The sequence below is a fragment of the Selaginella moellendorffii genome, unplaced genomic scaffold, assembly GCF_000143415.4.
Source record: "Selaginella moellendorffii unplaced genomic scaffold, v1.0 SELMOscaffold_11, whole genome shotgun sequence".
NCBI classification, from domain to species: Eukaryota; Viridiplantae; Streptophyta; class Lycopodiopsida; order Selaginellales; family Selaginellaceae; genus Selaginella; species Selaginella moellendorffii.
The window spans coordinates 770,196-782,481 of NW_003314272.1; the positions used below are offsets into that span (position 1 = coordinate 770,196).

The 12,286-nt window shown below is 54.2% G+C and overlaps 6 protein-coding genes across 9 annotated transcripts; 4 read left to right on the top strand and 2 right to left on the bottom strand.

The window, feature by feature from the left end:
• Window positions 1–565: 565 nt before the first annotated feature.
• On the top strand, window positions 566–2,871 carry LOC9650811 (glycerol-3-phosphate 2-O-acyltransferase 6). Its single transcript, XM_002968655.2, has 3 exons — window positions 566–787; window positions 853–1,527; window positions 1,821–2,871. The coding sequence occupies exons 2-3, from the start codon at window positions 877–879 to the stop codon at window positions 2,772–2,774; spliced, it is 1,605 nt and encodes a 534-aa protein (XP_002968701.1). The 5' UTR covers window positions 566–787; window positions 853–876; the 3' UTR covers window positions 2,775–2,871.
• Window positions 2,872–3,360: 489 nt separating this feature from the next.
• Window positions 3,361–4,957, bottom strand: LOC9650812 (ubiquitin-conjugating enzyme E2 22). The gene is made up of 6 exons (XM_002968934.2): window positions 4,646–4,957; window positions 4,351–4,489; window positions 4,206–4,283; window positions 4,029–4,141; window positions 3,842–3,945; window positions 3,361–3,767 (listed from the first exon to the last, which is right to left on the bottom strand). The coding sequence occupies exons 1-6, from the start codon at window positions 4,646–4,648 to the stop codon at window positions 3,470–3,472; spliced, it is 735 nt and encodes a 244-aa protein (XP_002968980.1). The 5' UTR covers window positions 4,649–4,957; the 3' UTR covers window positions 3,361–3,469.
• Window positions 4,958–5,254: 297 nt separating this feature from the next.
• Window positions 5,255–6,690, top strand: LOC9651660 (AUGMIN subunit 1). 4 transcript variants are annotated; one of them, XM_024673952.1, is made up of 7 exons: window positions 5,255–5,532; window positions 5,591–5,723; window positions 5,782–5,916; window positions 5,969–6,092; window positions 6,151–6,288; window positions 6,337–6,461; window positions 6,508–6,690. In XM_024673952.1, exons 1-6 carry the CDS (start codon window positions 5,274–5,276, stop codon window positions 6,445–6,447), a joined length of 900 nt encoding a protein of 299 aa, XP_024529720.1. In that variant the 5' UTR covers window positions 5,255–5,273; the 3' UTR covers window positions 6,448–6,461; window positions 6,508–6,690. The 4 variants fall into 4 exon arrangements, with proteins under 4 accessions (XP_024529720.1, XP_024529721.1, XP_024529719.1 ...); XM_024673953.1 differs by having other exon boundaries at window positions 6,512–6,690; XM_024673951.1 differs by having other exon boundaries at window positions 6,337–6,689.
• A 205-nt stretch (window positions 6,691–6,895) lies between these two features.
• LOC9650813 (non-specific lipid-transfer protein-like protein At2g13820) lies at window positions 6,896–7,893 on the top strand. The gene is made up of 3 exons (XM_002968657.2): window positions 6,896–7,299; window positions 7,366–7,398; window positions 7,468–7,893. Exons 1-3 carry the CDS (start codon window positions 6,966–6,968, stop codon window positions 7,629–7,631), a joined length of 531 nt encoding a protein of 176 aa, XP_002968703.2. The 5' UTR covers window positions 6,896–6,965; the 3' UTR covers window positions 7,632–7,893.
• A 19-nt stretch (window positions 7,894–7,912) lies between these two features.
• On the bottom strand, window positions 7,913–9,755 carry LOC9650814 (glycerol-3-phosphate acyltransferase 5). Its single transcript, XM_002968935.2, has 2 exons — window positions 8,892–9,755; window positions 7,913–8,830 (listed from the first exon to the last, which is right to left on the bottom strand). Exons 1-2 carry the CDS (start codon window positions 9,522–9,524, stop codon window positions 7,949–7,951), a joined length of 1,515 nt encoding a protein of 504 aa, XP_002968981.2. The 5' UTR covers window positions 9,525–9,755; the 3' UTR covers window positions 7,913–7,948.
• A 273-nt stretch (window positions 9,756–10,028) lies between these two features.
• LOC9651661 (programmed cell death protein 2) lies at window positions 10,029–11,690 on the top strand. The gene is made up of 9 exons (XM_024673950.1): window positions 10,029–10,195; window positions 10,309–10,392; window positions 10,439–10,569; window positions 10,625–10,719; window positions 10,765–10,853; window positions 10,911–11,114; window positions 11,164–11,234; window positions 11,288–11,402; window positions 11,453–11,690. Exons 1-9 carry the CDS (start codon window positions 10,046–10,048, stop codon window positions 11,597–11,599), a joined length of 1,086 nt encoding a protein of 361 aa, XP_024529718.1. The 5' UTR covers window positions 10,029–10,045; the 3' UTR covers window positions 11,600–11,690.
• Window positions 11,691–12,286: the final 596 nt, after the last annotated feature.

Genomic DNA, 12,286 nt, shown 5'->3' on the forward strand with positions numbered 1-12,286 from the left:
GGCGGTACGGCGCTCGTGTCTCGCATTGCCAGCGAAATGCCACTCCCAACCTCCGCCACCTTTTCTCTCTCCTGGAGTTCTTCTGCCACCTTTCCGAACTGAACAAATGTGTTAGAGGAATCAAAGATCCAACACACCGAAACTTCGTTTTTGTTTTCTTCTTGCCTGGTCTTTGTGGAGGCGAAGAAAAAAAGGAAGCGAGAGAGTCTTTGTACCTTTGGGAATCAAACTGCTATTGCGTCGAGAACTTTTGCACAACTTTTACGCTGTCTATGTAATAGCTATCGTTGAAATCTCCAATTGCCCGCAGGCATATTCCCCCGACATATTCTATACGCAACTGTATCCACCAAATGCAGGTACGTATAATGTCGCCAGCCCAGCCAAATCGACCGGGTTGGCATTTTCACGGCCAGGGGTCAATCCGGCGGTCAGTTCCATAACTCACTCGCCACTCGCGCCGCGACACGTGGCCCGCGTAAACGGCCCCGCCCCGGCGGCATTTAAAGTGCACTAAACTCCCACTCTTTCCCTCGTGCTCATGTCATACTAGCCAAAGCCGTCGACGACATAGCCTATTGCGCGGCCTACAAATTCTTTCCCAGCTCTCTCTCTATCATGTCGCCATAGCTAGGGATACACTACCTTCTTGCGCCTTCTCTGTTCTTCTTTCTCGGCTTGCGGCGCTCGATCTCCAATCTTTACAGTGGAAATCTCACTCGCGGCGGCGACGAGCGAGCTCCTATTCTATCGATCGGCGCCGGCCGATCGTCCCGCGCGCCTTGAGGTATCGATCCTGGAGCTGGAAATTTCGGGCAATGCAGGTGATCTAACGTTGCTCCTGGCTTGCAGCGCTAGCTAGACGCGGCGGCAAGGATGTCGCTCGACGGCGGCAAGGTCACGGATTCTTTCCTGGTAGATGCTCCATTCGAGCCGGTGGAGCGATGCTCGTCGGCGGGGCGTGAGAAGCAGACGTGCGTGGCGGATTTCGACGGTACTCTCATCCGCGGCCGGAGCTCCTTCCCGTATTTCATGCTGGTGGCGCTAGAGGGAGGAGGCCTCATCCGGAGCGTGATTCTTGGCCTCTTCGCGCCGCTCGCCTGGATCCTCTACCATTTCGTCTCGGAATCCGCCGGCATCCGCCTCCTCATCTTCATCTCCTTCGCCGGGATGAAGGCCAAGCAGATCGAGTCGGTGTCGCGCGCCGTGCTGCCCAAATTCTACTCGGAGGACGTCCACAGCGAGGCCTACCGAGTGTTCTCCTCGTGCGGCAAGCGTGTGGTGGTGACCGCCAATCCCCGGATCATGGTGGAGCACTTCGCCAAGACGTGCCTGGGGGCGGACAAGGTGCTGGGGACCGAGATTGAGGTGACGAGGAGTGGCTACGCGACGGGATTCCTCAAGCGGCCGGGAGTTCTCGTGGGGGTCAACAAGCGCAAGGCTGTGAGGCAGGAATTCGGCGAGCATTTGCCCCATGTCGGCATTGGCGATCGAGCCACGGACTTTGCTTTCATGGCGCTCTGCAAGGTACTTATCTCGAATCCAATCCCGCTCTGCTTGGTGGGTGGAGTGGTTGCTTAGTTCTCGATCGAGCTCGATGCATTAGATCAACACTCTGGGCATTGTTTTCGATCGATGATCCATCCCTGCAATTGCTGCATGAGTGGATGATTCTCTTGTTTCTTTTGTTTATCTTTTTTCCTTGTCTCATGCACACATTCTTACAAGCGCACTAGCACTAGCCTAAAAGAATCTCTTCCAAGCAGCAGTAGAAACTTCTTTCCAGTCAACTAACGAACCCATTTGCTGACCACTATCAGGAAGCATACGTCGTCCCACCCTCCAAAGTGGAGGCGCTGAGCCGAGACAAGCTCGTCAAGCCCGTCGTCTTCCACGACGGCCGCCTCGTCCAGCGGCCCACGCCCTTGACCGCCCTCGTCACCTTCCTGTGGCTGCCCGTCAGCTTCGTGCTGGCGGTCTTCCGGATCATGGTCACGGTACCCTGCCCGCGCGAGTACGTGACCATCGTCTACAAGCTCGTCGGCATCCGGCTCATCGTCAAGGGGCCGATCCCGCCGCCCAAGAAGCGGGGCGAGTCCGGCGTGCTCTTCGTCTCCAGCCACAGGACACTGTGCGATCCGGTGTTCGTGGGGGTCGGGGCCCGGCGGGAGGTGACGGCGCTCACCTACAGCATCAGCAGGGTGTCGGAGTTCCTGTCCCCGATTAAGACGGTGGGCCTGTCCAGGGACCGCGAGAGGGACGCGGCCAAGATCAAGGCGCTGCTCCAGAAGGGGGACCTGTGCATCTGTCCCGAGGGAACCACCTGCCGCGAGCCATTCCTTTTGCGATTCAGCGCACTGTTCGCGGAGCTGACTGACAAGATCGTGCCGGTGGCGCTGTGCACGAAGGGGAGCACTTTCCACGGGACAACGGTGCGCGGGTGGAAGGGGTTGGATCCATTCTTCTTCTTCATGAATCCCTTCCCGACGTACGAGGTGACGTTCCTCCAGCAGCTCCCGCCGGAGTTGACGGTCCAGCAGGGCGGCAAGAGCGCGATCGAGGTGGCGAATCACATCCAGCGGGTGATCGCGGACACGCTGGGATTCGAGTGCACGAACTTCACCCGCAAGGACAAGTACGGGATGCTGGCGGGGAACGACGGCACCGTGCCGGAGAGGCGGAGGAGCGGCGGCGGAGGTGGCGGCGCCGCCAAGGATCTCCCGGAGGACGAGCAAGCGGCCCAGGGGCAAGACCAGGTAAATGGCTGTAGCTAAGATTGATTTGCGAGGATCGTGGATCCATGCCATGGGTCGGGTCTCACGCGCTCCTTCGTTATAAGTGAATGTAAGCTAAGCTACTGGCTTGCTCTCTCGATTGACTCATCAGGAATAGATCGATCGGGTGGAGAGCATCGTGATCGATAGGAGAGTAAAGAGAAGGTCTGTCCTCTCTTGTGTCCATGCGCTTGTCCACGAAGCGAACTAGAAAAGCTTGAAAGCGACGAAGCGAAGGAAAGAAAGAGATGGCGCTAGCTGTAAACCAAGCCGAGAGGGACAGCAATTAATGTATCCTTTTGGTGGGTAGCGAAACGAAACCACAGAGGGTGCCAAGTCCTGTTCTTACGTATATATACTACTACCTAGTCTTTGAATGCTGTCACATGATATCTAATTTATCACATTGCTTTGATAAAATCACTTATGTAACGTGGTACCTACTTGATCTTGGACCGGTATAAATTGCCATTGTCAGGGTTCTGGGCGAGTGTCTTTAATCATACGTCCACTCCTCCAAAGGACACGACATTGATAGAAAACCCTAAATTCCCACCAACTTTCGGACAGAAGCCCTAAAAACATATAACGAAATAAAAAAATATCATATCATTTCCTTTTTTTATCTTTCTCTGTCCCTCTCCCTGTCCAGAGTAATCACACTACACACACAAACTAAAGAGAAGAGAGAGCTGCTACAAGCGCTTGAGGCTCTTCTTCCTTACATCCATCTTCTTCTTGTCTACCTGGAGCTTGAGCGTTCCAACGTCGCCCTTTGGCTTCTTGGCGCTGGGGGACGGGCAGGCCGACGATGGCGCCTCGCCCCCCGCGGCGTTGCAGCCCGCGTCCGCGCCGCTCGTGTCCTTGTTGGCGGTGTTGAGCGTGAGAGGGATGTGGATCTCCTCCGCGTTGCTGTTCACCACTGTCGACTCGGCTATGGCGACTTTGTTCGTCCTGGGCTTGGACTTCATCGCGTGGATGTTGGTCATTAATCTGCCAGAGAGAAAAGAACAGGAAAGGAACGTGAGAGAATCATGAAAAAGCCTGAAATGTAGTACACCACTTACCTGGCGTGCTTTGCGTAGCCCTCGTAATCCTCCATCAGCATCTTTCCAGCGTCTTCATTGAGCGCCGACTCTGGAAACGGCTCTATGAGCAAGCAGCGCACGACCTGGAGGTGGAGTGACACATTGTTTCGTTATATTCTCGTCTGGAAAGGAAGCGTCACCAACGCAAAAGTGTGGGGTTACTTACGAGAAGAACATGCCTCAAGCCGAGCGTGGGCTTCCAATCTTTCTTCAAAACGTTCACGCAAATCTCTCCGTTTTTTGCAATGTTTGGATGGAAGATCTTGGTGACAAAGTATCCTACAGAAGAAGAAAAAAAACGAAAACGCTCGAGTTGAAAGCCAGGAGTCACTAAAAAATGTACCTTTGGGAGGCGTTTGGGGGAAGTCGGGGCTAAGCAACAATCTGATCCGGAAGACGCCACTTTCGTACGGTGTTCCGGCTGAAGCGCCAAAACCACTACAGGAATCAGTCGAGCAGACGAAGAATAACAAACAAAAAATCCTTACGTGGTCCCTCAATATCTGCGAAAATGCTCGAGAAGTTGTCGTCATTTACATGAACACGGATGTCCTCTGGAGGGCTCTCGTCTAGGCTCTTGAGCTCCTTTGCAAGCGCTCGGATTACCTTGGGAGGTAAGTTCTCAGCCTAAGAAAAAAAAAAAAAACAAATCCAAAGCGGCCTTTTGAGATTGAGCTTTCGAAAAGACGCTACCATCTACATCCCTAGAGCAACAATCCAAACAAAGCAGCTCACACACACACAGCCACATGTTTTGGGGCACAGCGAGAGAGATTTACTTACCATGAACGGATCGAAACCCTAGAAACACGCCTGGAATCTGGATGAGCACCAGAATCGACGCCAACCCCCGGCGCCCCTAAATCCCTAGAATCTCCGGCTCATCGGCCGCGGCGGCGGCGGGGACAGCGCCAGTGGCGAATCGATGGAGCGGCGCGCTCGCTGTGCACGGACGATCCAGCCAGACACCGCAATCCCTTGCTTGCTGCATGCGATGGAATGGACTACCTAGCCGCCATAGCCAAAAGAACGAATTTTCTTCTCGCGAGAGCGAATGCCCTGTGCGTGTATTTTTCGAGAAGTGGAAGTACCACCGACTGCATACCAGAATATGCCACCGCCAGCTGGACATTCGTACGGGACATTCCGTCGGACGTGGCATATTCCACACCGGGCGGAATGGGTACCGGTAACGGCCACTGGAAAAAGTAGCCGTTTGTAAACACAGTTAACGGACGTCTCTAGTGGTAACTAGAATTTCACCGGCGAGGGTTCGAATCCATAGAAAAGACAGAGCGCTGGTTCGAATCCTGCGAGAAAAGTTGAAGATCGCGTGTTCGAATCTCTGGAGATGGCACTATATGTCTTGGTGTTTGAAAATATTTTTTGGAGGGTTTTTACGAGCTAGGCTATGGCGGAGAGCGGCGATGGAGTAGGAGGTGGAGGCGCCGCGACGCCCTTCGACGCCGCTCACGTCGCCGAGGTCAAGGCATGGATCACCAGCACTTTCGAGGCGGTGAATCGAGAGGTACCGGCATTCGAGTACACGCCGCGCACCGTCGCGCATCTCCACGGCCTGGCAACCCTATCGCAGAATCGCACGCAGGTAGTGGGGATTGTGGCGGCCGATCTGCGGCAGAAGGCAGCGGAGTTTCGAGCGGAAGGTGCGTGTGCGTAGATCACATTTTCTGGAAATCCCGATCGCGATGATCTTTGCTTTGGTACTAGCTGCCAGAGTGAGGGAAATTCTGGACTGCGCGGGCTTGGCGCAGGAGAATTTCTCGCAGAGTGGAGTGGCTGCCGCTCAGACGCTTGCAACAGCCGCCCATTTGCTGGATCTTAAAGACACCGAGACCGGAAGGTTGGAACTTTGTTTTCTTTCTTACGAGCTTGTTTCAAAACACCATGCTTGCTTACAGCTTCTTGATAGCCATGGCAGACCTCTCCCTTAAGAAAACCGACATTGAAGAGAAGCGCGCGGCGGTAAAGAAAGAGTCGAAAATGCTCCTCGACAACACGCGAAAAGCCATTTCCAGATTGACATATCTAAAGAGGTGGTGTTCTCGAGGTTTTTATCAGTTCTTATTGCCTTTCTTTTACTCCTAGAACTCTTGGACAGCTCGAAGAGGAAGTGGCCGCACGAGATGGACTCATGGGACAGTGGGAGACAAACCTAAAGGTGATGGCCTCCAAAGAGCGCCAATACTTGCAACAGCTTGCCAACTACAAGGTAGTGTCACTTCTGTCTGGAAAAAGTTCCAACGCCTTTTGCTTTCTTTTCTTTACAGGCAATCCTTTCCCGTGTGGGATACACACCCGAGATCAGCCACGGCGTGTTAATGCAAATGGTTGAGCACCGAAAGGACCTGGAGAGAAAAACAAAGCCAATCCTCGACACCCTGCGGAGCTACCAGGATTTGCCGCCGGTAAGAGCCTCAGCTGTCCATGTTCTTAAAATCAATGCGCTTTGCCAGGACAAAGCTCTCGCCGAGCTCGCGATTGAAGACAAGCGAAGAGAGTACGAGGCCGCGGAGAAGCATCTCGAAGAGGCGCTCCAGTCGGCCTTAAACACAACAAATGACTAGCGCGGACTTGCGGGGTATCTCGTTTGTTTTCACTCTTCTGTACCGATTTCATGATTCCAGGCAGATCACGCAGAGCTTTTATACGCTCTAAGTCACGATCATCCAGCAGGACAGCTTCACGCTCTCTGATCTTGGCTCTCAGCAACTGGATCAAACTTTATGAGAGTTTGCGCTATCGAGCTCGACACCTGTTCTTCCTTCTGGGTGATAAAGCGGAGCGCACTAAAAATCTCCATTTTGCTTTTCCCAGGCCTCGAAAGTCGGTGCGTGGCCGCTGCTTTCTTCGCGTCGTCGCTCCCCTCATGATCGCCTGGTAAAAGGCCATGGCCGTGTCCACGTGGCGCCGTGCCATTAGTGGCAGTCAACGGCACCAGGCATTTCCCCCGGATTGCCGGCCATGTCATAAGCCCCGCGCATTCAAAAGACTGGAAGAGGAGAGAGAGTGAGAACTAGGAGGAGGAAGAAGAAGAGGCGTTGCGCTTAGATACCAGAGAAGAGAGGAAGAGAGCAAGAAGAAGATGGGATCGAGCGCGGCGTGGATTTGCGCGCTGCTCGTGGCGGCGGCGCTGATCGGGGAGGGGAATGGGCAGCCCGCGGCGGCGGTGGATTGCACGTCCCAGCTCGCGCCGGTGGCGCCGTGCCTGGATTACGTCCAGGGCAATGGCAAGACGCCATCCTCGGATTGCTGCAAGGGATTGTCGTCGCTGGTGACCACCAGCCCCGTCTGCCTGTGCCAGCTCTCCGAGGGCAAGCTCAATCTCTCGGCGCTGGGCGTCACCGTGGATATGAAGCGAGCGCTCAGCCTCCCCACGGTTTGCAAGATCAAGGGCGCCGATCGGAGCCGGTGCGCGGGTAAGCTTTCCATTCCATTCTCTGTTGCGAAGCTCGAATCTCATTGTGTTTCTCTCGTTCTTCCAGCGATTCTAGGAACTCCAGCTGCAGCTCCTCAGGGTAAACCCATGGTTTCTCGGCGATAGATCGTACTGACATTGCGTTTCTCTGCTTTTGTTGTGGCTCTAGCCGCGGGGCCTGGGCCGGCTATGGTGTCCGGGAGCGAGACGGGGTCTCCGGGAGCTGGATCTGGTGCAGCCGCGACGCCCACAGGAGCAGCAACAATGGCGACTTCTTCCGGGACATTGATCCTCGCAGCAGCAGCTCTGTTGGCGTGGAAATGCACCTCATAGAGCGATGCAGCGACTGATCCGCGAGCGAGCGAGCGAGTAGAGACAGCTATGGATTCGTCGTGATGGTTTTTGGGTCTTTGTTTTTCCTTCCTTCTAGCCATAGCCATAGCAGCAGCAGCTGATTGATTGATTGATTGATCGCACCATTCCACTCTACGTGTTTTGTTCATCCGCCTGTCGCTGTTCTATATCAGATAATCGCGCTCCGTTGTCCGTGCTGATTTTTAAATACCACCGACCCAAGCACGCAAGCAGCCCGTGAGATCTGTCCACTATCACTCTGTTTTTAGGGTTCCTTGCAATTCAAAAAATCTCGTTTACAATCCCAAATTAGGGTTCTTGCTTGTGACAATGCCATCGTTCCCCGCGAGGGCGCGATACTTGTCCTTGCGCGTGAGAGTGGTACACTGGTAGCCCATGGCGTCCGCGATTAGCCGCTGGACGTGGTTGGCGACGTCGTGGCTGCTCCGCCCGCCGCCGCCGCATGTTTGATCCGGTGGGAGCTGCTCCAGGAATTCCATCTCGTACCTCACGGCCGGATTCATGAAGAAGAAGAGGAAATCCAGGCACTTCCACCCGCGCGCGCTGGTGCCGTGGAAGACCGGCATGGTAGTCGCCAGGGACACGGGGACGATGGTGTCCGTGAGCTCCGCGAAGAGGGCGCTGAAGCGCAGCAAGCAGGGCTGGCGGCACGTCGTGCCCTCGGGGCATACCGCCAGGTGGCCCTGCGCGAGCAGCCGCGTCATGCTGCGGGCGTCTCGGTCCTTGCAGCGCGTGAGCCGCGCGGTGCGTATCGGGGAGAAGAGCTCGGACACCCGGCTGAGGCTGTAGGTGACGGCCGCGACGGCCTGGCCCATCACGAAGGAGATGAAGACGGGGTCGAGAAGCGTACGGTGGGAGAGGACGAAGAGGACGCCCCGCTGGGAGGGCTGGAATATCCGCGGCGGGAGACGCCCCCTGACGCGGACGGACACCCCGAGGAGGTGCTCGACGGGCAGCGCGACGCGCTTGGGGAGGCAGATACCCAACAGGATGCGAGTGATCGCGAGCGGGATCGCGAATGGGAGCCAGAGGAGGATCGTGAGCGCCCAGAGAGGGGTCGGCCTGTGAACGAGCCTACCGTCGTGGAAGATGAGCGGCGGCGCGGAGATCTTTGCCTGCTCGCCATCGCCATCGTGATCCCCCACAATGTAAGCCTTCTGCGCGATCAAATCCATGCAATACACCATCAGTCTCGATCCAAAGACGACGAAATCTTACCTTGCAGAGCTCCGCGAAGGAGTCGGACCCAATGCCTATATCCGGGCTGTTAAGCTCCTTGACCGCGCGGTACCTCTCCCGTCCGCGCGGTATGCCGCGGACCAGCCCAGTGTACCATCCGCCGCGCGTCACGTGCAGCTCGCTGCCCAGCACATGCTCCGTCTCCAGGAAGCTCTTTGCGAACGACTCCACCATGACGCGCGGTAGGGACGTGACGACGTACCGCCGGTCACATGTCGCAAAGACGCGGTGGACGCCGCGGTGCACGTCGTCAAGAAAGGCCTTTGGCAGTACCGCGCGGGCGACGCATCGTACCGCCGCGTCGTGCAGCCCCGCGAACGTCACAAAGGCGTACAGCCGGATGTCCGCATCGCGGCATTGGAGGATGTGGGTGAGGATCCAGACGATGGGGAAGAAGGCGAGGAGGAGGAGAGCTCTGAGAGGACTCCCGGCCTCGAGCGCGACGAGGAAGAAGTATGGAAATGTAGAGCTCGATCGGAGAAGGCCGCCCTCGAGGAGCGATACCACTCGCTGCTCGGGCCGGGCGTCGGCCGTGTCGATAGGATCAAAGAGGCGAGCTCCATCGGCGTCGGCGTTCTCGGTGGTGGATTTCCGGAGCTGGACGTAGATCATCTTGGAAGAACTCGAGTGTGAGTGAGTGCTCGGGGATGCACGAAACGCTCTAAGATCTTGGTGATGGAAGAAGATCAAAGCACTGCTTGGTGATGGAAGATCTTTGAGGTTGGAAAACTCTAGAGATTATATAGCAGCCGCGGGAGATTCCACCACCACCACCACCACCACCACCACCACCACCACGACGATCGCTGGCGCCACCACTAGAACTTAGAACGACTCATTCCAGATCACGAGAGAGGAGCATGGGGGGGGGATTGGATTTGGAGGATGCGTGGCTCTCGTCCCGCCGAAGTTGCGCCACTCCAAAGTGGATCTGGAGGAGAAAGGTTTGTAAAGGGGGGACTCGAAAAATCCCTTGGTTGGTAGTGAAAGTGCTTGAGTCGTGGAAATCTTTTCCCTAGATCAATGGTGAAAAGGGCGAAAGGAAACAAAATCCCGACACCATGTGTCTCGCCATTAATGCCGCATTATATCGGTTTCTAGGGTTTTGGTAGGGTTTTTCTTTTAGGGCTTTGATGGCGGAGGAGGAGCTCTCGCGCCTGGCGCTGGACGAGGAATCCGACAGCGATGAGGAGGGGGAGGTGGAATTAGGTTTCGTCCAAGCGCCAGAGGCGCCATGGATGCTTCGGCGCCAGCATTTTCCCTGTAAAGCTGGCGGAGCGGCGGTAAAAGAAGCTCTTGTTTCTGTGCTGCCTCGCATGTGAAGGGAATCAAGGCGGGCGCGTCTTGTTTTGTCCTTTTTTAAAGGAGTGAGTGATTGTGGTGGTTTGATTGGCAGGCTTGGCTCGATCCTGACAGCGTCCCGAGGACTCCAGATTCGTGCTGTGATTTTTGCGAGGAGCCTCTCCGTTTTTTGCTTCAGGTATTGATTGGACCTTGATTTGTTCTAGATTCGTTTGGTTGTGCAGATTTATGCTTCGCTGGAGGAGAGGAGCGATACGTTTCATCGAACGCTCTTTATGTTCATGTGCTCGAAGATGGAGTGCTTGAGAAGAGATCAAGCCGAGCAGAAGAAGCCCGCGCAGCCGTCTTCGAGAAGGTAGTTTTTTCTTTCGACGTCGAGCTTTCCGTTGTTTTAAAATTTTCTATTGCAGTGTGAAGGTCTTTCGATCGCAGCTTCCGCTTAAGAACATTTTCTACTCCGATACGCCGTCCAGAGGGAAGAATGATCGTCCTTTGACGACTGGAGGTACAAAGTATTGATGTTCTCCCGCCTAACATGAACTTTTTGTAGTGGATCTCTGTACGTGGTGTCGTACATGGAGAGGCGAAAAAGTCTGTGGAGGGTGTAAGACAACAAGATACTGCTCTCGCCAACATCAGGTGCATACCTACTTTCGCTTAATTGACATTGTCAGTGTTGGACATGCTATTCTCCAGGTAGAGCACTGGCGCGCTGGTCATTCCTCTTCATGCAAAACTCAGGCACCTGTGCCAACGAATAACTCGAGCAATACCTTATGGCCCGAAATGGAGATAGTACTGGGTGAAGAAGAAAGAGATGAAGAAACTGGAAACACTCTTCCAATCGTACCCGCTAACCAGTCTCTTGCCTTGAACGCAGAGCTTCAAGGCTTTGAAGAGGTCTGTCACTTAGTTCCTAGACTTTCTTACCCTGAACTCTGAATCGCAGGCATCTGGAGAGAAACAGTGCTGGGCAAACTTTCAAGCACGTATACAAAGAGCCCCAAGTCAAGTGCTCAGGTTTGGATTATGAGTTCCATCTGTTTCTTGTGTGTTGAATTGCCACACTTCAGATACTGTCGGAACAAAAATGCCAAAGTGTTGTGGATGAGACCGGACGATCAGCCTACGGCCGTGGATATCTCACCTTGTCAACTTTGTGGAGGACCTCTCATCTTTGAGTTCCAGGTGTGCATGTGTCATGAGTTGCCTGTGTTAATCCCGAATTTTGATTCCAGGTTCTGCCGCAGCTGCTCTATTACTTTGGAGTAGATAACGAGCCGGATTCCCTTGACTGGGCCACGCTTGCGGTTTACTCGTGTTCTAACTCTTGCGAAGTGGAAGGCTACGCCCGAGAGTTCATTTGGGTTCAGCTTCCGAGCTGAAGAAGCAAGTGACTTTAACTTCGAAAGGAGAAACTTGCCAGATATGATCTTACGTTGAATTTTATCTCCCTTAACTCTTTCGCAGGGAAAACCACTATGGTTTCGATGCACGTTTTCATTTTTCTTTTCCAGCAAGGTGAAGCATAAGTCACTCCGCAGTCTCAGGTTCCCAAGCAGTCAATCGACGCGGTCTCCAAAGCAATCAGAAGACAAATATGTCGAATCTTGTTGCTGGTGCTTGGGAAGTATCATCAACATTTGGCCAAGTTGATGTCTCAGAACGGAGAACCTTCGCCAGACGTCCAGAGTTTTTCAAAACTAGCTTTTGTCTATGTCGTTTATTATAATTTGGATCCAAGTCCATCACGACCACGAAGACAAATATCTACGGTATTTGTTTCTTACTCTTCTTTCCAACCATGAAACAACCTACAACAGCAATGTTGATCTAGCAACTTGACGCAGTCGAAAACACTCTGCTCGAGTAAAGCGGGAGGTTTTCTCGATCATCTATCTACTATTTGAGATCCCAGGACTTCAACTACCAAAACATGGCTGGATTCACGTTCACAAATCCAGCGCATGCTTTACCACCTGTGCATCGCAACCCATCTACAACATAACTTCAAGTGGATCCAAGCGCGCCTATAAAGAAGTCGAGTTCACAAAAGCGTTGGTGTTACCACC

Excerpts from the sequence above, each read along its gene's own strand:
- LOC9650812 (XM_002968934.2), bottom strand. Across the intron at positions 3,946-4,028 it reads GCTTGAGGCATGTTCTTCTC|GTCGTGCGCTGCTTGCTCAT; the intron begins GTAAGTAACCCC and ends CTCCACCTCCAG. Across the intron at positions 3,768-3,841 it reads GGCTACGCAAAGCACGCCAG|ATTAATGACCAACATCCACG; the intron begins GTAAGTGGTGTA and ends TCTCTCTGGCAG.
- LOC9651661 (XM_024673950.1), top strand. The coding sequence starts at position 10,046 with ATGGCGGAGGAGGAGCTCTCGCGCCTGGCGCTGGACGAGGAATCCGAC. Across the intron at positions 10,393-10,438 it reads CTCTCCGTTTTTTGCTTCAG|ATTTATGCTTCGCTGGAGGA; the intron begins GTATTGATTGGA and ends TTGGTTGTGCAG. Across the intron at positions 10,570-10,624 it reads GCGCAGCCGTCTTCGAGAAG|TGTGAAGGTCTTTCGATCGC; the intron begins GTAGTTTTTTCT and ends TTTCTATTGCAG.
- LOC9650814 (XM_002968935.2), bottom strand. The coding sequence starts at position 9,524 with ATGATCTACGTCCAGCTCCGGAAATCCACCACCGAGAACGCCGACGCC. Across the intron at positions 8,831-8,891 it reads CCTTCGCGGAGCTCTGCAAG|AAGGCTTACATTGTGGGGGA; the intron begins GTAAGATTTCGT and ends TTGATCGCGCAG.
- LOC9650811 (XM_002968655.2), top strand. The coding sequence starts at position 877 with ATGTCGCTCGACGGCGGCAAGGTCACGGATTCTTTCCTGGTAGATGCT. Across the intron at positions 1,528-1,820 it reads CTTTCATGGCGCTCTGCAAG|GAAGCATACGTCGTCCCACC; the intron begins GTACTTATCTCG and ends GACCACTATCAG.
- LOC9650813 (XM_002968657.2), top strand. The coding sequence starts at position 6,966 with ATGGGATCGAGCGCGGCGTGGATTTGCGCGCTGCTCGTGGCGGCGGCG. Across the intron at positions 7,300-7,365 it reads CGATCGGAGCCGGTGCGCGG|CGATTCTAGGAACTCCAGCT; the intron begins GTAAGCTTTCCA and ends TCGTTCTTCCAG. Across the intron at positions 7,399-7,467 it reads TCCAGCTGCAGCTCCTCAGG|CCGCGGGGCCTGGGCCGGCT; the intron begins GTAAACCCATGG and ends TTGTGGCTCTAG.
- LOC9651660 (XM_024673952.1), top strand. The coding sequence starts at position 5,274 with ATGGCGGAGAGCGGCGATGGAGTAGGAGGTGGAGGCGCCGCGACGCCC. Across the intron at positions 5,533-5,590 it reads GTTTCGAGCGGAAGGTGCGT|CTGCCAGAGTGAGGGAAATT; the intron begins GTGCGTAGATCA and ends CTTTGGTACTAG. Across the intron at positions 6,289-6,336 it reads GCTACCAGGATTTGCCGCCG|GACAAAGCTCTCGCCGAGCT; the intron begins GTAAGAGCCTCA and ends GCGCTTTGCCAG.